Source organism: Caloenas nicobarica, chromosome 13 (genome assembly GCF_036013445.1).
Source record: "Caloenas nicobarica isolate bCalNic1 chromosome 13, bCalNic1.hap1, whole genome shotgun sequence".
NCBI lineage: Eukaryota > Metazoa > Chordata > Aves > Columbiformes > Columbidae > Caloenas > Caloenas nicobarica.
Genome location: NC_088257.1, coordinates 16,558,419 through 16,585,332, shown reverse-complemented (window position 1 = coordinate 16,585,332; position 26,914 = coordinate 16,558,419). Strand labels below are relative to the sequence as shown.

Here is a 26,914-nt window from a genome sequence, read left to right as displayed (position 1 = left end):
AATCTAATCCTGAGATCATCTGAAACAGTTTTAGTACAACATATGGTCAATACTCCAAATTTCTTTTGAACAATTGCTAGCGGGAACTTAACTCTTGAAAGCTGCTTTAGAAAACACCAATTAGGAAATACCAAGTTCTACAACAAATGCCTTGCAGATAACTGAGTTAACAGTCAAGCATAAAAACCCCGCTTCTCCACTTCACAAACAGGCATTCCAAACCAGCATGCGGTTTTGTTCTAGTCACCTACCTCTAGCAAGGAATAATTCCCAGAAATATTGCAGTATTACAGAGATTTTGTTCCCATCATAAGCAGACAAAATTAACCCAACTTCATGCAATCCTAAACAACACACCCAACTAAGAGTAGCAACTCAATATAGCATCACTTTTGTACTTCTTAAGTTTATACTCTTGCAGGGCCAGTAGTTTTCTATAAATTGGATTCTGTATTAAGAGACAACTCATTTACCTTCTTAAAAAAAAGAATTTGACTGCCATCAAAAGCAGAGGAAATCTACAGTCTTTTCTCCACTAAGTCTATCATGATGCCCTGGAATCCACATGTATCCGTGGCAGTATGCAACTTGAAAGGAAATTAAGCTAGACAGAAAATTAGGCCTAAAGGCAGTTTTAGATAAACTGCGGTTCTCAAAGGATACAGTTGCAACTTCCATTGGCATAGATTTTTATATATATATAAAAAATATATAAAATTACAAATGTATGTAATTATTTCATGTTACTATATATAAACAAAACTATCCTCACCTGCATGTCAGTTTTAAGACTCAGCCAGATCATGTCCTTTTGATAATATTGTTAAGATTCTGGTGTCACCAACAGTTCTATTTTCTTGGCAAACAATTGTACATTTTATTTCAAGTATTAGTATCATGCAATGGAAATTCAACTGTGCTTAAGAACATATTTTAATTTAGGCAGGTACCCATCTCTCTTTTTCTTAAAGGAAGTTAATTTTCTAATCATGAAATATTATGAATGAACATTAACAGTGAGGTAGAAAAGCTGCAGATTTTCTATAGGTATATAAATAGAGATACTTACAGCCGTTCAAGTTGTTTCAGATCCTGAAATGCTCCACGTTCTATCACACTAATCTGATTTTCTTCCAAGTGTCTGCAATTCCAGAAACACTAGTTAATTTTTAGACAACATAATAAAGAACTTCCCCAGTTCTCTTCACACATACTAGAAAATTGCTTTTCACCGAAGTTCCAGTAACGTTTATCATTACAGATGATCAAAGAAAATCTGAAAAGAACAGCACTGTTTCTCTCGGTCACTAGCACGAAAATGACTTAAAAATTTACTCTTGACTGCCAGATCTGGTAAACGTTTTTGATCCTAAACTTGTATAACCATAACAAATACACTTATGGAGCTGTTGGTCTAGAGGCTGACTGTGACATCCATACTACATTACTCTTAGTTTATACGCTTTTTAACAGGTGTATTCTGGTTTTATTCCTAATGACTTCTGTAGCAAACACCACACTACTCAAAGGCTGAACACACGTTACATAAGCCTGTAATGAACACAGAACAAAAAAAAATCCATGTAAAGACGGCAGTCGCATATTTTGCTAATTGTTAAGGGCATGAAAAATAAAAGACCGCAGCAGCATTAGGCAATGCCTAACACTATAAAAAAACCCAACCAAACCAAAACAACTACTGACATAAATGGTAGTATAATACATGTATTTTAACAGACTTCCAAAATGGTATTGATGGTTGACACAGGAGCCAAGAAAAATCTAAGCAACTCCACAGCTAGAAAGGACAGAAACACCACAGGAACGAAAAGTTTTCCAATGGACTTTAAAAGTATCCTTAGCATAGGACAACTTGTTCACAAGTGTTAAGGTAGCAGGAGAAAAGACTTGCCTTTTCTTTGTCAGGATTAATTCAATTCATTGATTGAATGATCACTAAATAACTAACAGCTGCAGTTTTAAGGACTTAACTTTGGAAAATACTCAAAGGAAAACAGTAACCACAGAGAATTACAGAAAGGAATTTTAGGGGGTACTGATGAGATTACTTCTGATAGCTGTTTATTTCAGAAGTGGTCAAAAGAACGGGAAATTCGTAGCATTTGCTCTCCAGAATGACAAACGGTACTAGCACCCAAAATAGTCTTTTAGAGAAAGACAGGTTTCATGCTATACTCACAAGACACGGAGATTCTTCAGTCCTGTGAAGTCTGTCTTCGTGATTCTTGTGATATTATTCTTTTCTAGATCACTGCGGGGGAAAAAGAAACCAGCATTCAGGCACTATAACCAACACCCAAAACTCCGTCGGCAAAAAGCATCTCCATCAGTGCAGCACCTATCAGCGGCTCAAATTGTACAAACTAATGTTTCAATTAAAATCTCAAAAAGCAAGTCATCAATCCCGATGCATTTTGCCTCCTCCGAGCACACTGCTCCCACACAGGAAGTTTCTTCCATTTTTATTTCTAGTATCAGCGATCACTATGTGCTTCTTTCTCCCTCAAGACTAAAATCTTGTAAGAGGCTAAATATATTCAAGACCCAATCGGTCGAATACAGCTGAAACGGAGTACTCTGTGCCAAAATGAAGATCAGGCTCTGGGGTTATTCTAAACCCAACGGAGACTCACCTGCTGCAGAAACGTTGGCTACACAGCTTAAGAACGTCTTAACTTCAGTGACTCCCAAGCACAGTCCTACCCAAATGACTGGAAGATTTGCAAAATTACAGAACAGCTTCTGCTTTTGTTCAAGCACCCTAACCAGGCAGCCACCTGACCCCAGCTTTTTGGAAGTGCTGTTTTCAGAAGATGCTGTTAATCACACTGACCTGTTTCCCATGCGTGTTCACCCTTGGCCAGTTCCTACATTCTGACTGTTAAACTCTCATTTTCCTATCACCCCTGTTATGTGCCGACACATTTTCCTCAGCTGGTCACATCCCGAGTACTACATCTTGCGCTCTCTTTCCGTCCGTGCTAATTTATGCTCTACATTCAAAATTAATAAGTAATCGGCTTGTTTTCCACAGGAGTGAAAAGCCACTGTAACGAGACCTTCAGCTTCCCGCTTGTCTGTGGCTTTTCTTTGGAGTGAGCATGCCGAAAACACACAAGAATTTTATGTCCAAATTTATATCTTAATAGAACAGACATCAAAACAAGACACTCCAGTTTGAGACAAATGCTATTTAATTCAAAGAAGAGTCAAATTAAAAGTAAACAATTTCATAAACTAATCCTCCTTGCAAGACTGATCCTGTACTTAAGGACAGCTCCCCGTACACTACCTTGAGTGGTTTTAGAGTCAAAGCAAACCAAGAATAACTTCTTTTGTTTCACAAAGTAAAGTCTTTGCTATTTCATTTAGAACAACTACAGCAAATAGCTGCTTGTGCTATAGGTCCTGGTTGCTGTGTTCTCTCCTCTAGACTTGCCTTTGCTCGGCACCCCCAGGTTCTTCTGATTGACCATATCCCACTTGGGGTTTATTTGGATTTTTTCTCTGTTCAGATTATTCTACCTGACCTAGTGCTAACCTACATGGACAAGAGAAACAGCTAGTCTTTCTTCCTGGTATTCAGCCATGCTTATTTTAACATAATAAGCAATATACAGCAAACTTACAATTAATAAAAACGGATTTACTCTCCATCATGTCACTACCAATTTGTTCTGAGTGTCGGTTTCCTAGATACAAGAAGTCTTTTATGAAAAAAAAAAAATTCTAATATCAGAGTAAACTTTTCTCTTTCAAGTCACATTTTATGTCTACCAAGATCTGCTAAATATCAAACATACAAGCCTTTGGGTTAACAGTTTTCAAGTCAAAAAAGCATCCAGCATTTTCCTAAAGATCATGGGATTGTAAAGAATACATTCTGACAAGTTTTGTTGTCTATTACAATTCAATGAAAACAATCTCATATGAAAAACTAGCCAGGAGGCTAGAATTTATTTTCTAAAAGAACATGAGATCACAAATCCACAGCGGGAAGTAGAGGCTATTCCTACGCAATTAAGTTTTACTATAGTTCCTGCATTAATGTGCGCCGGAGATACACCTGTTTTGTATTTAGAAGGTTCCATTTCCCTCCCATTTCTAGTAAAATTCAATGACAAAAAGCAAGATTACAGAGTTATTTTTAAGTATATCTGGCAATCACCTGACACCTGCACAAACCTTGACCCTGAAATAACTTCCAAAAATCACCCAGGTGTTCCTCAGGGCTGTTTCAAGTTGGCCATTTCTCTAGGTACTAAAAGGAACTCAAGGAAGGGGTCAAAATCAGAACTTGCAGGACAGCCTCAGCTCTCCCATCTTGATTTGTAGTTCAGAGAACAGTTTAATCATTTGTAATAATTCATACACCATCCTACAAGGAAGAAAAATGCTCCTGGCTGGCACAATTTCTATCATTTCTATCATTTTCCATTATACACGCAGTTCCATACAAGCCTTCCCATATGGCTCCTACTTAAGCCACCCTTGTTCCACTTCGCGTGAGATCCTATTAGTAGGATAGAACTACTACTAAGAAATACATGAGTGTTCAAGTATAGATGATTATTTCCTTTGAATCAAGATCTTTTTTTTTCTGCTAACATGAAGTAATATTCTAAGGCATTATATGAAAAGCAATTGTCATGGTAAATTTCATTTTTCTAGTGTGAACCACACTGTTAAATAAAGGCAGGTACATATTTTAAAGTTTTGGCTTGTTAAAAAGTACATTTTCAGTATTCAGTGAAGAAATACAACTTATTTTGGTATTTCCACTAACTTTCCCAAATGCTTCTACCCAAGAAAATTTTTTTTTTCCTCAATATGAACACTATCCTTCATTTACCAAAAATGTAAATACTTAGATGAGTACAGGTGTTTGGACTCATTCATCTGAGGAAATAACTCTTCATATTCTTAAACACACCTGTTTTCCATGTGTTCCCTAAATCTCAGATTAACAGATATGGAGTTAATTTCCTTTTAATGTCATTTTAACATGCTGGTGTGTTCACTTACAGGGAGAAAAAACAAACAAAAACCCCACAAACAACACACCACAACACCGCAAACCTGAGAGTAAAGAAAAAAAAAATCCTACCCATATGTCTACAAGATTTGTGATTTGTGCCAGAGACAAACCAGCTACAGCTTAAGATCTCCATCTTTTCCACAGCACCTTAATTTGCCTTAGACAACATGAACAAAGAACAGATTAAGGACTATTTCTTTTAATTTATTTAATCCCTACATCTCAGCTATTAATATATGCACAGGACAGACAGTATCCTTGCTTGACTTACATCAACTATATTTAAAAAAACCCAAAAGGTCCATTAAAGAAAAAAAAAAAATCCACAAAACAACTACAGGGCACTTAGATTTCATGTCCCAGCCGTTCTCTTCCATTGGCATTTAACCTGTTGACTAAGTTACGCTTTTTTTCAGGAATACATTTGAATCACTGCCCACATTTTTCAGATTTTCCAGCTTAACTTCCTCTTCTGTTCTCAGTTTGTTTCTTCCACCCTGGTGCGTCATTAACTACTCACTGGTGCACCAGAGTGACCTGATTGCGAGATCCATTGGAAAGAATTAAGTTTGGAGTAAGTAACGCAAATAGCTTCTGTTTTACTTACATGATGTTTCCCTTCTGCTTCCCATGTCATTCCTTCAGAAGTTTTCCCTTGCCTGTATCTCAGAAGAGGTCTAGCAAAGCTCAGCATTAGGCTGGTCTGAATTCTGCAGGGCAGATGGGAATCAGCCAAGGCGTACGGGGCAAGGTGGTGTCACTGGTCCTGCTTTTTGTGCATTCTCCTAAGACTTAATTCTCAGCCCAGCTTTACTGAGCTTGAACAGGTGTATGCAGAGCTGCATTCCTATCCTGTACATCGCAATTTCTCCACCCCTCCTGCCCAGTCTGCAAGACCAGCCCCACGTATCAGCTCTATTACTCTCTCCTTTCAGCCCCAAGAACACCCCTGTTATTCAAAATCCTTCCCCTGGTGAAGTCTCCAGTTCCCTATTCTGAAACAGACTTTAACATTCCTTGATTGATACATATCTTGAGATTGCTTTTTCCTCTGCTCCTGCAGGTTGGCACAGCCTATGCTGTGTACATAAAATCAATCTATTAATCCCTTCTGAAGGTTAGTATCTCAGTCAAAGGTTTCCATTTCTGTAAGTACAATTACTTAGACAATGCTCCAAGAGAACTGTTCTTCATGAAGTTCACTTTCTTTAAACCACTTACAATTTAACTGATAACCACTGCCTTTATTTTTCTAAAAAAGCTATATTTACCTTCTGAACATTTGTCTGTCCCACCATGCTCTACCTCAAGGCTTATCTGCCGTTTGAAGAAAACCAGACTCCAACCTTGATGAACTACAACTAACACTCCTCCTCCTGCTCACTGTAGGTCTAACGCCACTGCAGAACAGATTGCCACAGGTGACCCCATTAGTCAATTAAACTTTGTGAAGTTACTGAACTAATGCAGACATGAGTGGTTTACAGCTGGTATTTGTGGGAAACATAATCTTTTACGTTTCCTTTATAAAGTTTGGCAGCTGATTATGGGCTCTCTAGTGGGTTTCAGCTACAAAAACCTAAACCTTAACATGTAATCTTGGTTGGCTTTCAAATACATCAGCATCCGTAAGAACTGCTGGAAGCAAACAGAGCTTTGAAAAGAAATTGTCTGGGTCAAAGACAGGGGAAAATTCTACTGCAAAGGTGAATTTAGTGCATATTTAACTTCAACAAATACCTATGTGCACATACATTCATTCTACATTATTGTGCAGAATTCCAACATTTTGCATAGGATCTGGTGCCAAGTGGATCTTAGATCTTACTCAACACATCTACTTTACCCACATACACACAAGCCCGGCTACTACTCTGTCATTTCACATTCAGATGACATTGTCCCATCCTGTAAGAACATCTAAGGACACTCCACTAAGGAAAACAGATCTCTTCTAGTGTGCCAGCTGCAAAGTTGATAGAACTCCCTTAAAAATAAACTAAAACTGTCACCTATACCAGCTTTAGTAAAGCTTTTGGTATTACGTCTCTCTTAACAATCTATTTTTCTTTTTAGCATAAAACATGTTAATGACAATGCAGGTGTAGAGGCAATTTAAGCAAACAGACATGGAAGAAAGTATTTCAGTGGGAATGAAACATGGACTAGAACAGTACAAGACATCTTGAAAGTGAGTTCAGATCAACCATTAAAGCGAGCTTTACTCACATATACACCCTGCTATGCTCTAATAATTTCAACTTAAATTCAATACATATTTTGTAGATGTTGAAGACTAAGTCACACAACATACACACAGGGATATTTGGAGCAACTACAGCAAATCCGTCTTCACAGCAAGAATTCTCCTGAACTGCTTCATCTTTCATTCTTCTCTAAAGACAATTTACTGAATTTAAGACAGACTTCTAGATGTTTTAAAGCATCTCCAACATTCTCTGGAGCACACTATTATGCAGCTTCAAATAGCACTAGGCGTGCACAGATTTCCTCTGTTACATTACTTAACTTTCAGTTGACAATTATTCTACTTAGCCATTCAAATCTTCCAAAATACCCAGACACTGCTCTACTTAATCCCCACCTTCTTCTTGGACTGTACAAAGTTCATGACTTGAAAAGTAAATCCACTTGCTACTTGGCACTACGTTCTTCTGTCCTCTAGACTCACATACCTTGGCAAATACGCACACTTATCTTAGATCTAAGCCTATACTTCTTTAACATACAAGATCCGAATTGACCTGGACAACACAACACTACCACAATAGACATTATGACTCTTACAAAAGAGCCAATAACAAAGACAATCAAATGCTGAAGACTTGCAATAATCTTCAAATCAATAATTCAGTACTTCCACATAGATTAAAAAAAATCCTTACACAAAATTTAAATCTTATATACAAGGATGCAAAAATTCAAAAAACCACTACTACATTGTAGCAAGTTCCTGTTACTCAGGTGTCATTTTGCTATCTGCTGAACCCCCTACGCATTGTACTCTCCAAGATAATCCAAAGTTTGGGCCCTCATCATACTTGTGAGTCTTGAACATAGCCAGGTGAATACCTAACTTAATGCCTCAACTCCTCCAAGACAACAACTGGTTTTTTTAAGCCAGTTGCCCATGTTGGAGCTCGCGCCGGTTGCCTACTTGTGCTTCTCTGGGCACATAGAAGCCAAAGGCAAAAGCCTTACTAAAGCATCAAAACCAGTCAGCTCTGAGTACAATTCCCTCAGGGTTGTGTTTGGGTTTTAAGCCTGTGGGGTCTGGGTACTGTACAAGTTCACAAGCACACAAAAGACTCTCAGCCTGCTGGTCTTACTGCAAGTGGTGTATTTGCTTTAACACAAGCTTCTACTTCATGCGTTTAAGTTACAATTTTTTCTCATCTGAAAAACCACCAGACTCCTGGCCTAACCCTGTTTGCTTTTAGTCAGAAAAGAAGTTGCTTAAATGTATTTCTTTTTCTAGAAGAAACACAATTGTTTCATTTGGTTAAAGCCATTCACTGTCAATAAGTGTCCTAGAGAAACTAAGTCCTCCCCCTTTCAGAGGACTCTCAGGTGCCAATCCTGCAAACACAGTCGCATTCCTAACAACAAAACTGAAGGTCACCTCTGATGCCCAATAATTTAAAGGCAGTAGCTGATTTTGCATCTCAATGGCAAACACAAGACATAGATGGACAGTATTTAGGAAAATATTTATTAATCCATTTGTCTTTAACCTAGGAAGAAATCACATGAAATGAAAATAGCCTGCAATCTAAGGAGAAGGTAATCTAGAGTACCAGCTGCAACTTCATTCAAAACTTCAGATGTTTATTCATTTGTATTATAAACAAATAATTAAATCAGAGCAGTAGAGAAACTGCATACTGTATTTAGGAAAATTCACTGCCATACGCTTCAAAGGACAGCTCCTACTCAATTTACACAGCACTAGGATTCTTTCCTGTCCAACTGCTTCATAACTAAGGTAAGAATGTATTTCTAGTCACAGAACCTCAAACACAACATTTAGTTTCTGTTCCTGCTTAGTTTTCAAAGTGGCCACCACATACCAGCCTGAAGCTACACACACTTGTGTCAAACAATCAGCATAAAACCCAGTACTCTAAAAAGAATCTTGATTAAACCAACACCCCATGTAACCTAGAGGGAAGATGCCTTTCTCTTCATCTCATTTTTTGGTATTACCCAAAAGGGGATGCATAAAATTTGGCTCACACAAAACAATGCACTTAAGAATTAATTAAAAAGAAAAAAAATCTCTTGTCCCTACAAACCAAACAGGTCAGGATCCAACACGCTATCTAGAACTTACATCAAAACAAGCCTCAAGCTACGACAATTCATGGAACTTCCAAAACTTCATGAAGAGCAGAAGAAAAATAAGTTTCCCCCAAAATTTAAGAGCAACTCTTCTAAGGATATAGCACACACTCCTTGTTATGATTAATTTTTAATACATTCCAAAGGATTTATTTTAAATGATAAATTAACTTGGCAGTAACATTCAGGATGTGGAAGCCAGAATTCAAGTGATAACAATTGGATCTGGATTCCTGATCTGAATATTTTTCCTTTGCCCAACTCCTCCGAATAACTCGAGCAGCACATATTCTTGGGAAACAAGGCTTTTATTGTTTTGCCATCACACTGCTGAAGGACTTTCTTGATCCAAACGACCTGCTAGAATGTCAGCTGAGTCATCCCTTTAAAATTTTCCTGCTTGATTTCTCTTCCCAGCCCCCAATCACTACATAAGGTAACCATGAACACACACACACACACATCTGAACTGGAGAAACATGCATTTTCACAGCTAAGTTAACCATTCACTCGGCTACCTGCTGCACTCCAGAAGCTTAGAGCCAGGAGGAATACCTGCTTCATTTTCACAAAAGCTCCCTGCAAGGTTGGAGGCAACAGATGGTTCACTAAAGCCCTCCTCCCTTTGCAAGTACTTTTGTTCTTAGCTTGGGAACATGCTAACAACCATACCCGTTAAAAAGGAGAAAAATCCACTCCCATGTGCGAATGCATCCACAGAGCAGCTTTTGGCTACCCTTTGCATTCTTTATACACCCTGTATCTGCTTTGTTATTTCAACCACTTTCCAGAATTTCTGCTAAAGAATCAATTTGTCTTTAATGGGTATGGCCCGCCACTAGCCTCCTAACCTAAAAGGACTATAAATCGCCATAGAAATCGCTTGGCAATTCTCTTATGCCTTCAATCCAAAAACTTCAAAGTTACTATGATAAACTACTCAATTATAACACTACCCTAAAACCCTCTGGCAGCACAATCTGCATATCTTCGGATTTAACATATTTCCATCTCAACTTTTGCCATGCAGGAAATAAAGTCCTGGGACTGGATTTTGAGAAATACACGGATACCATTAGTTTCCAAATCACTTGGGCAAGCAGGAATATCACTTGTAAAGAAAGAGACAAAAAACTTCAAAATCATGTTCAGCTAAAGTAATTTTTTTTTTTTTTTTTTAAAGATGGTACATGCCTTCTCTATAGAAGAGGGTGGTTTGTTTTGGCTTTTTGGTTTTTTGGTTGGTTTTTTTTGGTTTGTGGTGGGTTTTTTTTTCCCCCAAGCTTTTTTTTTTTTTTTTTTTTCCTTCTTAAAACAAACAGTTGACTTTGTAAAGGACCATGAGAAATTTTTTTAAGGGGACACCTTACTCCCGTCTGTAACTACTTAGTACAGGGGTGTCAAACTCGTTTTCACCAGGAGCCACATCAGCCTCGTGGTTGCCTTCAAAGGGCCAAATGGAATTCTAGGACTGTATAAATGGAACTGCTCCTACATTTATGCAGTCCTAAAATTCCATTTGGCCCTTTGAAGGCAACCACGAGGCTTATGTGGCCCCCAGTAAAAATGAGTTTAACATCCCTGACCTAGCAGGTAGGAGAATCCAGACTCACTTCTCTGATCTGCAGCAAGATCAAGTCAGATGTGGAGAAATGTTAGTAGAGCAAAAACAAGCCCTGCCACAACCACCAGTTCTTAAAAGGATTAAAAAATATTCTTCATAACTTCAGTAACAGGTATTGCACAGAGTGTTTTAACACAGTAATTCTGGGATCCAGAAATTTTCATATTCCTCGCTATCCATGTTAAACCAGAACAATAAACTTACCATCCAACATTTTATTTTATTTTTTTTTTCTTTTGTTGGATAACACCACATGCATGACACAGGGTAGTTTCAGTCTCCAGAATAATTTAAATGTAATTAAACAGCCACGCAATAGCTGGAATTTACAAATTCTGTGCTGCAGTCCATCATACTTTTGTAACACACCTACACGATGCAACTTTTAATTCAAAAAAGCTAGATCATTCCTTGTGATTACAGAAGGCTTTCAGGTATGACTCAGACTGTTTTCTTTCTGTCTGAACAATGAGAAAACTGATCTTAGAGGTTAAGTGCTCTAATTTTGTGAATACGCTACCCATTCTTAAACCCATTACAGCAGTGCTTGGTTTATAACCCACATTAAGTGTCCAAATGATCTGGAACTGCTTGCAGGCAACGCACCATCCTTATAAAAATACAATAAATGGCCTGCCAAAGTATAGGTTTTAAAAAACACCAAGAAAGGGAAAAACAAAACAAAAAACACACACCACCACAACAACTTTTGCAACTTGTGCAGTGGCGGAATTCCTTTCTGAGCAGATTGCTGCTGTTGTACCCAAGACCTGCAGAAAGCAGCATAATGGGCTCAGTAGTTCAAGTACTCTGTTTCTTGCAAAGAAATATGTTTGTCCCAGCCTGCAGGAACTCCCAATTATGATAGTTTTCAGATTTTATTATTTATAAAGGAAATGCTACCCTGGCAGAATAATGTTCTAACAGTATATTTGATACTCCCGTACCCTTCACCTTTGTCCCCAAAGTTTTCTAGTTCCTCTTGATGCGTTCTAGATCTCACTTGGTAGCAGCATCGGTGTGCTTGTGAAAGGTACAGAGAGCCTGCAGGAAGAACAAAAGAGGCAGAGAGGTTGTACGGGCACAACCTCATGTGCTGCTCCACACATACAAAGCTTATGAAACAAGGAGGAAGAACCAGTGTTTTGAGTACAGATGGAGAAACGCAGCGCCATTGGAATCACTAACATGGTGGGATAGCTCTTGTTGTGATCCGTACGTTTGGTGATGGCTGAGTAGAGGGCTCTAGGTAAAGACAGGTGAGGAAGAGGAGGAGAGGCTGCCCTTCATGGGAAGGAACAGCCCAAATGTCTGGTGCTCCTCTATGGACTGCGCCAGAGGCCCCTCCAGCACACATGGCCAGATCAGAGTCAAGGTCGGTGAAGGTGACATGATGGTAGGATCTTGTTGCCAACCACCCACTCAGGGTGAAGGAGGTACCAACAGTGCTCTTGAGGAAATGGGAGGAAATCTCCAGGACTATGAGACCTCATATTATGACAATTTACGGCAAACATGTATACTTACCCAAAATTTTAATCATCTCTCCAGTGCGTTTAATGCTTATTTAAGGTTAGTTAAGGACTTGTGGAACAGAATCTCATAAATAAAGAAAGTGAGAAACAAGAACTGGCAAAAAAATGCTATTTTTCATGAGACTGTTTTTCACCCTGACTCTTCTATACACTGGTCTTTGTCAGTTTTGTTTTTTAATTCTATACACAATGCAATAAGCTCACCTGGTAAAAAAAAAAAAAAAAAAAAAAAAGAAAGCATGTAAACTTCAGAAAAACTCACATTGCTTTATTCCACAGAGTCAATAACTGACTTTTGCATTTAAGTGTGTATTTCACTTAACTATGTGGTATATGACTGAATGTAATTGCAGTGAAGAAACCGCTATCCGTTTAAGTGCTCTTCACGAATACAGACAATTTTATGTTTAGGACTTGAAATATTTCACACCTGCTTCTGACTGCTGGTAATTCTTGATGGCTTGGGAAAAAATTCTACCAAACCAATTATTTCAATGAAGTGCGACATGAAAAAAAAATCAAGCCTTGATTTCACCTCCTTGCTCACTTTCAGACATGCAAGGACTAGAAACTCTTCCCAGGAGATCTTTTCCTGGAAAGGTAACAGACGCCTGTCTTTGTGTTTGGAGGGTTTTTGCTGTTGTTTTCAGGGTTTTTGTTGGTTTTGGGGGTTTATTTTGTTTGGATATTTGCTAAAATAAAACAAGTTTCACCAACTCTATCCCTTCCAAGAAGTGTTCACATCTACTGCAGCCACTAAGGAGCAGATTAAGCCTGTTAGTTTCAGTAAAAGATGTAGAACAGTTTTAATATGTAGAAGGAAAATGTGAAGGAAGTTGTGTATTGACTTGACCAAGTTAGGATCCAGATGTTACAACCACAAGTGATTTTCTCCATTCTCAAGTAGATTCCAACCTTCCCTGGCCCCCCCTGTCATCCTAAAACTTTTGGTTTTCAACAGTGGACTTGCAGGAATGCAGCTGAATTGATTTTATAATGTTTGCTAAATGAATACAAAACTCAAGTTTTTCTAAACAAGACTTGGCACATGTTTGATGTTTCAAGTTCCTGAAACTACTCATGTTTATTAAACCACCCAGCACTAAGCCTGTTACATACCTGAGAACTATAGAATAGATATTTTCCAATGTTGTTATTCTATAAAATAAATTAACGTCAACTGGGATTAATCCATTTTCAACTTCAAAAAAAACTTCATAAGTAATTAGCTTAAGAACTGCTCAGAGGGGAAAAAAAAAAAAAGAAACCACCCCACAACACACACACCCCCCAAACAAGCCATAAAACACTTCCGATTGCTCCTTATCTTTTGCTGCCTTTTCATATGTTATCTATTAAAGCTCTCAACTCCAAGGATCATTGCGCTGTTTCTTATACTTTCACATTCTTATCTGAGAAAGTTATATCCAGATGTGTGTTTTCATCTCACTCCACAGAACCAGCTTTGCCTTGGGGCTTTATTTCTCAATATCTACTTTCGCTTCTGGAAGACAAGCTCTCTCTGCTCAAGAATTTTACTTCCGCGATTTGCTTCACCACTTGAGTCTCGCCTCCAGCTTACCTCCCTCCTGCATTTGTTTAGGCATTTCAGAAATGCACAATTGCTTCCCACTACTATTCCCTTGCAATGAGTTCAGTTTTTTGCTCCCCAGCTATATTCTCAGAACACAATCTCAAACCAGCTCTACCACTTCCAGAGGATGAGACAACTTGCTTCTTCTCATCATTCTACAACTATGGCAGAGAAGCTTGTGACCCACAAGTTCACAGCTTGCTAAATGATGCTGCAACCACTGCCAAACTCACCAAGGAAAAATGTTTCATTCAGGCTTTTCCAAAATTGGCATTTCGAAAAAATGTCCTGAATATAATGCCTTCCCAGTCTAAACAAAACCAGACAAAAGATAAATTTGGGGAAAATCTTTAAGTTAAGGTCCCGCTAAAGTCCACACAAGACACGCTTCATGACTAACGTGTGGGCACAAGGCATTTGAACTGCTTTCTGGATGCAGCTTTTTCTTGCTGAAACTTAGAGTCATATTTCAAGAACACAGCTCTCTTAATTAAACATTAGTGTCTCCGTACCTGTGGACAATCAGTATGCATATATGCAGCAATTAATTTTAATGGGCTTGGTGTCATGTGATTGCATTTGTTATATGAGCTTTATTTGCTACGTATTATATTCTAAAACAGAGACAATGGGCAAGGAAACCTTCGGCAGACAAGGATTCTGCACTGTTTCCTATTTTCTTACTGTGAAGTGGAAAAACCATTAATATAAATCTAAATTACATTCTTACACAGAGCTCTGGGTAACAATTGAGAATTTCTTTGGTCATCCATCTTTTACAAGACAGTATGTCCCAAGGAACATGACCACAGAATTCTAGGGAAATGTCTTCCATTTTAGGAAGAGCTTTTTGGACTCCCTAAAGAAAAACTGAAGTTAGGAAATTGGATCTTCTCAACTTCGGGGCAAGTTTTTTTGTGGAAAAAGCTCTTCCAAGTCAAGTTGTTAAGTCAGTATTATGTAACATATGAAACTATATCTACTGCTAAAGCTAATAACCATTTTTGCCAGACAACCGATAAAAGCTGCTAAACTATCTGAAGAAGTGCTCATTATTCACCAGTGCATACCCAGAGAAAACGTCAGCGAAAACAATACAGTAGGACAGTTTGGCTGAGCTGACTGAAAATATATAGTTGTACTAAGACCTGTGAAAGTGCATAAGGCTCACAACTCATGGGCCATATCTTTTGATACTGTCGAGGTTATTTACTAGGGTCTCATAACAACATGCACCAGTAATACCTTACAATCTATCAAAATATTTATTTTGTACAAGTCAACTAATGCATTCCTTACCAGCCACTGCAATAAAGGAAAAAAGACCAACTGTAAAAACAAGGATTAATAAGCAGTCCTCTAACTATTAGTATGCACAAGAATGCACCTACGCCTCTGCTTTCATCAGGGTATTTTCATAATAGTTAAATGCTTATCTTCTGAAACATTTCATGAGAATGGCCATTCACATCCTCTTGCCCTTCCCTCCACCCCCTCCTCAAGGCAGGCAGCCAACCTTGACAGAACCGAGCTCTTGGAAACAGTTTGGAGCCAGACATCAAAAAACTGCATTGTACAGTGCTGTGATTTTGGAGATCAGAACCTCAGATGCACTAATATGAAATTGATTACCATTTGTTATCATGCCTAGGAGCACCCGTCCAATAGCTCAAGATTTCGTCACATTAAGCGTTGCACAAAAAAGTGCCAAAGGGCTTTCAAAGAAAAAAGGGCAAAGGGATAAACACAAGCAGATAAAACAGTACTGACTGGTACCAGCAGGCACTGGCCTCAACTCCAGAACAGCCTAACTTGCATCACATACTTTTAATTGATATCATGAGAATTACAGTAAACTTAAATTTTTGGAAAGCAACCTTTTTAGTTGTTCTTCGGTTTTAATGTTCCTCCCAAGCAAGAGCACCACAATGGAAGCTGGGGGGGGCGGGGGTGGGATCCAACACACTCTATCCAAAGTGGAGTCCATCACCACATCCCCACAACTACAAGCATGTTCACAGGCTGTTAAAATGCGTTACTGATCTCCAAATCATTCACCTCCAGAGCAGTTTAGCCCGCCACTTACATGGAGCCCTGGCTGAAATAGAAGCACAGATCTCTGTCTATGTAGACAGGAACAATGGTGAAGTGCCACATCAAAAATATTCTGAAAAATTACAGGCAACTGATTTACCTTTTTCTTTTGGGCAATTGCCTGTATGTACAGTCACAGCATCATGTACTACAGCATCCTCACACAACAGAGGAGGGTTGAAACTACTGAAACAGCAACCCTCCTAAAAGCCTCACACCTCCAAATGGAACAGCAGCCAGTGAGGTATCAGCAATAAGAACAATATCTCCCAAAATTATCAGCACTGCTTGGACTCTAGGTCTATCTAATAGCTATTTGAGGGTCTTCATTAGTAACCTGATAGTACGTCTACAAGGTTGATACTTCATCCCGCAACTGCAGTCGAGGGCAGTCATGCAGATCCCTCTGCAGAACAGAGGGTTCTCATAATAAGTCCCTTTGACACAAGAATTTAAAAATAATTCCTGCAACAGCATCGCAAGCTTTCAGGAAAAGCTAGGTAAAGGTGAGTTGTGGTGAGCAACACAATTCTGAAATAAATTTAGAAGTAAGTTTCAGATAGGTTTTGCAGATTGCTTGATGGAAAGTCAAGACGAGACCAGCTTTAAACCACTGAGTTTTCTTCCTCATTTTAACTGAGCTGATGCTTATTGAACATGTCCCTTCATCAATGACAGAAGAGGAAAGAATATAGCCATTGGTTAAAATTATTTCCACCCGAGGAACAAAATTAAATTAAGGCCTCAGAAAAAGCAGCAACTCACAGCCAGAAAGGTGAAAATCTAATTAAAAGCTCCAGAAATCCATCAATCATAGGATTAAAAGCATATATTGCAGCCAAGCAGATGGTGTAAAACTGAAATACAAGACAAATTTATTCTGACAGATACAACTGACAGACCAGATTCAGCTTAGGTGGAAAAAAAAATGCTGAAAATAACTAGCAGAGAGGTAAGAATCAGCATCAAACTTTTTCTACAGATGTGGCCCTCAACTCATCTAAAATTTACTCTGCGTACAAGATCACAGACCCATTCTCCTCATGTAAATAGGTAGATAGATCTTTTATGTATTTAGCACCATTAGAAAAGACTGTCAGTTGCTTACAAGGCCATTTCTCAGTGAGGAAGAACAAGTTCTGGGAATTCCTGAGAGCCATTCAAGATGTTAAATTATACATCTGACTGGGCAACATTGGAAACAGATTTGAAAGCAGACTATTACAGATCTCTGGAGAAAAGACTTAAAAAATAGTGGAAACAGAATAGCTTGGGCCACTAGAATATTGCTAGAACCCAGCCCTTTCTTAGCCCGAAAATTAGGTAAAAACAAAGAAAAAAGTCTAATTGATATGGCCTTAAACTGGCAAGCAAAACCTGTTAAGGAACATAAAAGGGATGGGAGTGACAACAGCAGCCCCAAGCCAAAATCTGTACAACACTACAGTGATGCACTCGAATCAACAGGAATTAATAGAAACTCCCTGTCAGCCACGGAGCAGGAAGGAGCCAAGGTCAGGAGGCACATTCTACCTGCCTGACTCAGACTTCAACAAGAGAACAGGGCACATCATCTACCTCTAGGATGATAACACTGAACACCACTGCTCATCTATACATCCTTGTAATAGGAACATACAAACCGATGATCACCTGGAAAAATCTTGGCCACACATTACTTCTAGTCATTTTCTGTGACATCAACGACATTATTTTTCTTCAGAAAGCTTTGCCATTTGAAGTTCACTTTAGCTTTTCTCCCCTCCTTCCTTCTTCACCTGAAGTTAAAAACTCGCTTTTTCTCAGTGTAAAGAGGGCAAACACTGCTTTGCCTTGCAGAAAAAGAAAAAATTTCAAAGAGCCAAACAGGAGGAGAGAAGCCCCTCTAGGGAGCTGTGGAACTGCAAGACAGAGGATGTGCATGTTGATTGCTACAGCTGCCATCATCAAGCCTCCACCAGAAAGTTGGCTCTACTTAAAACTACTACATGTTCTGCCAGCCCTGGAGAAGCACATTTGCTCCCAGTCCCACCTTCTCCCCAGCCACAGAAGACCGGCCGCTGTTGAAATGGGTTTCAATACCGAGCCACAGAAATTCTTTATGTGCTCCAGTATCTGTACTTGCAGAGAGCGAACAGGTGCAAGAACTAAGAGGTACTAGGTTACTTATGAAGAACATTCCACCGCCTCTTCTTGAGGTTAATACAACATTTGAGATAATTCACTAGTCGTAGTATTACAAGGCAGACTGAAGCTTACGTTGAGACCAAAGTCCCGCAGCAGACCTGCACTTCATATAAAGCATTTGAATTCGTCAGGTTTACTTGGAAAGGAAGAATCATCCCTTTAATCACAAACACTTTACTACAGCCTCATAAGGCTGGAGGCGCTTTTAAAGACAAAAGAGGCTCCAGAACTTGCAAGCTCACAATCATTCCGAATTGGCAACAGCTAGTTATGTTACTTTAATAGCAAGACTTAGTTATATTAAGTAGGTTCAAATTGGAGAGGCAAGTAAGGTAAAAAATAAAAAGATAAAGGAAAACAGGAATTACAGGGCCGGGGGAGGGGGGTGATTTACTTTTAAATTAGAGATCTTCTTTAAAACCCACAATTTATTTTGGTTTCTTGAGAAATTGAGTGGTCAACTGCAGTCCTCAGCCAAAGATGAAAGAGAGCTCAATTCAAGTTCGGTCTTTGGAAAATTTATCTGAACATTACACCACACTAAGCAGGTGCAATATGTGGAAAATAAAGAGCAACACAGTTGTGACTAGGAAAGGATCCTTACAAATCGCAACTTTGAACTTGAAGCAGAACATTTTTCCATTAATTTCTAATTAATCAAGTGTGAGCCAACATAACTACAATATTAAGCAATGGCTTCTATTCTCCACCTTTGTTCAGGAATAATTATACCTTCTAATCAAGCAAAAACGGATCCCACCAGACCAGCACCAGACAAAAAGCTATCAGTTTTAAAAGGTCAGCTGCAGCAACAGCCAGCCAAGGGAAATCAAGCACTGCGGGCACCACAAGAACTATATCAAGAGTTGAAGAAAAATTAAGCTCCCAGTGACTTGAGCTGTTAGTTTCTGTGGGGGAACACATCCTGATTTAAGTCTTCTGAACAGTGTCTCCAGTAAACATGCTTAATTCTTAACATATGGTGTCTGAAACTTACTCACTGAATATCCTTAGTAGAGCCAAGTTCTTTTCCTCTATCATCCTTACAACTCCCCAAGCGTCTTGTGAGACTTTTGTGGGAAAACCATCTTCTTTCTGCTCTGTGGCAGCTGAGGAATAGCTTAGCTACTACTGAAACGCAGACAACAAATCATATCGGATGTTAATGTCCACACAGGACAGGATATTTTTGTTTTAAACTTAAGTGGAAATGCTTAAACTAAATATATATATATAAAATAAATGCTTGACAGTGACATTCCGAAAGATTACTGACAGTACTCACGATGAAGGTCAAATGACTTCATAGCAATCAACATACAAGTGACAGTGTACGACACTAGGATTTTATATGGATTACTGTACAAATAAGAACATTAGGAGTTACCTATTTTTGCCTCACAATTTATCTATACAGGTAAGCTACACTGCCTTGGGTACACGCATCCCCCAACTCACAGACACACAAATTCTAGGGGGAAAAAAAGCACCACTCATCTTTTATGACTTCCTAAAAGACAACAGCTGTTGTTTAGAGAGGAAACTTTCCTTTCATCTAATTCTTTTGCATGAATCAATACTCAGGTGCAAAAGCAAGAATATGGGGGAAAAAATGAATAGTCTCAGAGGAATGTGTTAAAAAATTCTGAAGTATTCTGGTTGTTTTGATGTCAAAATCTAATCCAGATTTGTGCAAACAAATACAGACAACATGACAATGGCCACTATTTGCTTCTGTAGCTACCAAATTACAATAGCTAATTTCATCCTCCTTCCTGTTTCAATCACTTCAAAACACGATAACAAATTCGATACTGTAAAACTCTGATCATAGACAAGTGTATGTCAATGACCAGTCGGGCGCAAGTAGTCAGCATCAAGGTAGTAAAGGGAAGTGTCCAAATTAAATTAAGCAACTGAGGGAAGTTTTCCCAGGATGAGTACCTCTGAGAGCAAGCCCTTCGAAACGAAAGCCATGTGTATCTACTTATTGACACATGACCAAGGAGAAGGGGGCGGGGTGGGGGGAAGGAAAAAAAGAAAAAGGAGGCTCCATGCAAGGTTTTAGAGACTATTACCACACAAACAAGTGGTAATGCCTAGTGGGAAGAACTCTAGAAAAACAGAATGTTCATGTAAGAGTCAGTATAATTATATTTACATGTGTTTAACATTGCGTTCTGCAGTAATATGGAAGCATTCAAGACAGGAGCTTAGATTTAATTTGGAGACAAAATTGAGGAAGTTGAAGACTTATTACAAGCCAGTGCAACTTCAGCAGCTACATGCACCTAGGCCAAAAACACCATAATAATATATTTGTATAACAGAAACCCCAGACCACATGAAAACTCCAGAGTAAGCAGATGACTAAGCTACTAAATTGCACCTAAATGTGGACACACTCAATTTAGCTGCTCAGACAAAGCACAGAACAGATTAGTCTTGCAAGCTTTATCAATTTAGCAAGGTAAAGAACCCTTCAAAGTAAAAGACAAAACAATGATTAACACAGGAAAGCTATCGATTAAACAAGATTCTAAGCCACCAAGCATAAATTCATAAAGACCTCAAACAGGGCTAAACTCTCCGAAGAAGCCTGTATACGTAGATAATGTGCCGCTAAGAGACAGGGAGAGAACTGGACGTGAATGGAAGGAAGAACACCAAGGCTCGTGCTTTGTGTTCAAACAGAAAGCAGATAGTGACCCAGAAGACTTGAGCAGCTCCTCCATATCGCTTGTTCCTTTCGGAGCTGAGGAACACGACTGTCAGGCAGGGGGCTTTGATCTGCTCACCGCATTTACACAGCATCTCAAACTCAACGTGACTATCAGCACTATTAAGTATTATATAAAGCCACATGTATAATATTTTACATCTATAGAAAACATTTCCACTTAAGAAAATTACAGAAATAGAGAATCGCATATAAGGACTGAAGTGCTGCTAAACAAACTCTAATCAGAGGAGTTTGGTGAAGCAATGCTAAAGCACCTTTTGAAAGGATAAAAGATGCAAGATTTTTACGGTTGTACTTACATATTCTTAATTTCTAACCCTTAACTTCTGGTTCTTTACTAGCACAAAACACCACTTGCATAGCTTAAGAATCACTGTGCCCACCCCAAAAGTTAACTATTACATTATTAGATTTCTCCCCAACACAAGAAGTCTATAAACTTTTTTTTTTTTTTTTGCAGGATGCTAAGCTATTTAGCAAATGTAGAATGGCTCAGTAAATACTAATGACAAGCCACAAGGTCAGCTATATCAGCCTGCTCATGTACAAGGTCCTCTGTGGAGCGCCACATCTTGCAATTTGGGGAAAAGCCTTAGACAATTTCACGTCTCTCTCTTCCTGTGTGAGGTGATGGCCATTCTGGGGGTTCCTTCTCTAGAACAAAGGTAAATGGAAGTTGCTCCTTGGAAGTGACAAATATTTGTTTCATGACTTGTCTTCTCCAGACTGAATCATTTCTTTGTATAGTACACAACGTTCACCTCCTTTTACCTCTTCATGAAACCTAAATGAGCAAAAGCTTCAATCTATACCACACAATTAGGCTGTCGTAGAATGTAATAACAAGGTGAACTACAACAGAAGCCTGGTACTACTTGCTATATTTGTAAAGCTACTATTAAAGATGAATCTGCGTAAAAAGTAAAAAGCTTAAGCTAGTTTTACAACCCTGTTTCTGTGATCTCTGGTTAATCTGTGGATTCCTCTGAAGACAAAAATCACGAGTACAACTCTACAAAAACTACACCTTCAAAGCATGCAAAAATAATTTTTAAAAGTATGCATCACATTTCTCATAAAGAATCAGTAATCAAAGCTCTAGATGCTCATTTCTCAGGGTAGGAGATGATCACCCATTAATTTAATAGAGCTTCTCAACAAGAGATTTTTTGCCCCCTAAAGAGATTTTCAATTTTTTCCCTAACGTTACATTTTCAGTTTTCCTGGGGTTTCATATTAACACAAATTTAAATAATATTTAACTTGGCTCCACTAGCTCAAACATTCTGTAACACTTGCACACGCATAACTCTAAAAGTTTAGTAGCAAAATATTTTAAGCGGTGCCATCAGATCTCTTATTAAAGTAAAAAGTTCCCAACTTGAACAGGTATGCAGAATTTGTAGCTCAAAAGAACACAGAAAGAAGACAACCTTTTCATAGCATAGGTCTAAAAAGTCACTTGGTGTGTGGCCATCAAGAAACTTATTAAAAATATTTTCCCAACACATAAATATTTCTCTGAGATTAAAAATATCTTTGTCATTTCAGATATAATCAATTTAGTTTTATTTACAAATGAAACAAACTAGTTAAAGACTACACATCAACCCAGTGTTATGTCAAACAGTTACGGATTGCCATGGACCACAGGGAAAAAAAGGACTCTCTGATATACCCAATGGCTGACTGATGTTTCACCTATGACCAGAATTTAGACCCAGGAGAACATAAAGTTTTTTTCTCTCTACTGCTTACATTAAAAAAAAAAAAAAAAAACAAAAAACAAAAACCACCAAGTTAGTGTTAATTAGTAGCAATCTAGATTTGAAAGAATTTATAGAAGCTTTAAAACAGACGTAACCAAGATGACAGCGAACACCACAAAAACAGTGAAAAGCTCATGATGGACTAATAGAAGTGAAGACAGTATTTAAAAATATTGAATGATGTGTTACTATGCAATCCTCTGTATGTTCTTTCCACAAGGTTTAAGTCACTGAATGCTCTAATAATACAGTACTTTAAAAACCAAAGAAAACATCCGACGCTGCTACATTTCCTATTTGCCAGTAGTAAATCTGAGGTTAAATATTCAAACCATATATTGTGAAATAGCTATTGCTGTTCTTCATGCAGCCATTAATCTAAAATCTAAATCTGCAAGTAACACCTATCGGGACCAACAGCACAGTGATTACACTGTCCTTCATTCTTTTTAATGCTTAACGTGCCAAGAAACTCTTTCGGCTTGGCCTCTTACAGAGGGCAAGGAGAGGTAAAATCTCTAGTAAGCATATTCTCACAAACAAAACCCAGGAACAAAGTTAACTCAATCCCCCTAAAATTTAGGCAATAGCAAAAAACCATTTTTAAATTCTTCTCAGGTGGCCAACTAACACCACACTTGTGAATCCTTTTAATCTGCAATTCAAAAATGCGATTCCAGCTCTCGACCCTCAAGCCACACAAACACACCTCAGCAATGACATTTGCATTATCGCACAGACTTTGGCTTGGTATCTACTTCAGGAGTGGTTTGTGGTAGAGTTTGTTGCTTTGTTTGCTTAGGGGTTGTTTTGTTTGGGCGTGGATTTTTGTTTTTGTTTGTCTTGGGTGTGGTTTTTGTTTGTTTTGGTTTTTTGTGTTTTAGGATTTTTCTTTTTTGTCTCTAAATTGCCAGGTTGCTACCCATTAATTTTCAAGAGTCCACAGTTCCGTGCATAGAGGTTAGGCTTTCTAGAACACTGCCACCTGAAAACTATTGTTCACACAGCTGGGGTTAAGAGGAAGGCTGATACGGCCACAAAACATTAAAAATGGTGGAATAATCTAGTAAGAAACAGAAACCGGCATATTGCTATCATTTAAGAGGTCTCAGCACTAGAAAATGCATTTATAAACATTTAAGGATGCTATAAAACTTCATTCTGGGACAGAACTTTAAGAGGACTCAGCACAAAAACTTTGTTTGCTTAGTAACCTCATCTAGCTTTCATTGTTAAAAGAAAAATTGCTTGAGAGTTTGAAGTTTCCTGAACTCTCTGACCCAGAAGGAAATAAAATTGGAAGTCAGGCCATACAATCTACAGCATTTGCTTACAAGTTCAAAAACATTTTAAATTATCAGCTAATCCACATAAGGCACAACTAACTACACTTTCCTGAGGTCATCTGCGGAGCCCAGCGCAGAGCCACGCCGAAGCTCTGTTTAACATTCCGGTCTGGACATCTTCCTATCTAGCAGCACCGGGCATTTGCTGACATATGCCATATGCTCTGCATTAAACAACATCAGAGATGCCGTCCTCTACACCAAGCGAGTGCCAGAGCTGTATCAGAGAACTGAAGTTTGCCTTCAGCTTTCTCCTTCGAAACTTGTTAAGTAAAAAGAGTCAAGTAACAAAATCCTGAGAACTTATGACACAGAAAATTTACTATGAACACATTCATTACATTCTCCTGTGCCAAGGTTGGAAGCACTCCACAACATTACGCTACTATTATAAACCTCGAAGTAGATTAAAAACTAAATAACCAGTTTCCCCACAGCAGTTTAAGACAGAAATGAGATGCTGCTTTAATGTGACTTGTTATCCATTTTGAGGAGTTTATGGCAGAAGTCGATTTTTCCATGGTGATGAAGTCACCATGCTGAGAAATAAGGAGAAGCTGCTACCAGCCACCAGGTGAAAACAACCAAGTTTCTAACTGCATATTAAATGGGTGTTTGCATTGACAGTGATTATTGCTGGGAGCACCGCAGGGAGAGCTCTCAACTCCATTGCAGGTCACTGCAAAACCCAATCAGATCACAAGTGAAACTGAAAAGACATCAAACTCTGAAAATGATTTTTTTTTTTTTTTTTTGAGCAAGAACAGCAGCAAAATAGCTGTGACTTCTGAAAAGCTCCTCCCCTTCCCTCCTGAAAACATTAACCTGTGTTTGATGACTGAAACTGCTGTTAGGATGTTCTCTGCACTGGTAGGCAGGTGCTAAGAAACTCATTCCAGGTGCTTCTACAAGTACTTGAGGAGCCCTTAACGGTTTTTACTTACAGTCTCTCTGCATTCCTGGGAATATCCCTTGGTACAGTTTTGAGTCCCAGTCCATGACAATCCACGTTGGAAGCAATACATGTACATTTATGCGGGCATCCTCCAACAGGCATCCAACTCACGGAGCTCCAAAAGCTCAAGACCATTCCAAGGCACAGAAACGCACTTCTTCCACCAGACAACATGGTTTCTCGATCACTTCAGTGGGGATAAAAGCGCGTGCAAGCAGCCGGCCCTTAAAGATGAAACGCCTCTAAGAAGAAAGAGAAAAGAAAACAAGAGGCTCTTAGTGCAGCCCAAGGGAACCCACCACTGCCATCACCGCCGGAGCACCAGCAAACCTTCAAAGGCGCCTGAAAAGGTTATGTTAGGTGGAAGAAGGTGGGGAATTGCCTTTCGGGCTCAGGTTTCTTTCTGTTATCTGCGAAGGGTACCAGAAGGCAGAGAGTTTAACAGAGCTTGAACCAGATGCGTCCTCAGATGAAAGAGAAACCGGGAGCGGAGGTAAACACACACAAAACATCCATCAGAAGCGGCGGCAATCTCCAAAGCAGCCTCCTCCGCTCTGCATCGCCCCACCTGGGCCGGGCAGGTAACCGCGGAGGAGATGGCTGGCAATTCAAAGCGACTCCGCTGCGAGCTCCTCAGGCGCTGCCTCCCGCCCCTCGGCTGCTGCTGCTGCTGCTGCTGCTGCCGCCGCCGCGGGCCCGCACCGGGGGAGCCGAGACCGGGAGGCGGCGAGAGGCGCCGGTGGGGCCGGAGGTGTCTGCGCTCCCCGCCGGCGCTGCGCTCGCCGGCCGCCCGCTCCCCATTCACTGTGCATGGCAGCCGGGCGAGCGCCCGCGGCACCGTGCCACCCCTCCCCCCGCCCTCCCAAAAATATCACCCGCAGCGCCCATTGGCTGCGCGGGCCCTGACGTCACGAAACTGCTGAACTTTTGGAGCGAGGGAGGGTGAAAGTTTGGGGGCGCCCCCGGTGGAGCTGGGCCGTCCGCGCCCCGCAGCCCCTTCCCCAGCCCGATGGCGCGGCCGGGACGCGGGTGCCGCTCAGCTCCGCGGTGCCCATTATAGGGGCGAACCCGCCCCCTTTCCGCGGGTCGGGTTTCGGAAAGGAATGTGCGGGCTGCGGCACGGGAACCCCCGCGCGGCGCTCCATGAAGCGCGCTCAAGTTTCCCCCCGCCGAGGAGAATTTCACCTCGTTTTGTTCCCCGCGTTTCCACTCCCCGAGTACCCTCTGGCGGCGGCAGGAGGACGGTTCAGCTCCCGATCCCAGCAGCGGGGCTGCCCGGAGCAGCTCTGCACCCCACTGCTGGAGCTGCTGTGCTGCCAGCTCGAAAATGCAGTGGCACATAGAAATTCAGCAACATTGTGTTGCTGTAGAAATAAGAGCGAGAAATAATCGCGTGAGTTTGAGGCTCAAAACATTTTACCTGAAGTACTGAAAAAGTACAAAAAACCGTAGCATACCCTGAAATTTTGTTAATGTTTACTTGGAACAATTACTTGGAAAATTGTGAGTTCTGGGAGACACAGAAGAAGGCATTGCTTAAAGTCTGGGAACAGATGCTTGAGCAGGACCAATTGCAGTAGCACAAGGGGTAACAGCTTTAAACTAAGAGGGGAGATTTATGCTAGATATAAAGAAGATTTTTTTTT

At 39.7% G+C, this 26,914-nt stretch overlaps 1 protein-coding gene across 3 annotated transcripts in view; it reads right to left on the bottom strand.

Annotated features, from left to right (window-relative positions):
- The window catches only part of SLIT3 (slit guidance ligand 3), a 499,513-nt gene extending 473,424 nt beyond the window's left edge, over positions 1–26,089 (bottom strand). Inside the window, exons 1-4 of one of the 3 annotated variants that reach the window (XM_065643840.1) lie at positions 25,837–26,089; positions 25,258–25,510; positions 2,201–2,272; positions 1,070–1,141 (exon numbers count right to left, since the gene is read on the bottom strand). In XM_065643840.1, coding sequence (XP_065499912.1) covers positions 1,070–1,141; positions 2,201–2,272; positions 25,258–25,442 — 329 coding nt within the window. In that variant the 5' untranslated portion in view covers positions 25,443–25,510; positions 25,837–26,089. Of the gene's footprint in view, positions 1–1,069; positions 1,142–2,200; positions 2,273–25,257 lie in introns of all 3 variants that reach the window. The other 2 variants (XM_065643841.1, XM_065643839.1) reach the window with 2 other exon arrangements.
- Between the last annotated feature and the right edge of the window lie 825 nt (positions 26,090–26,914).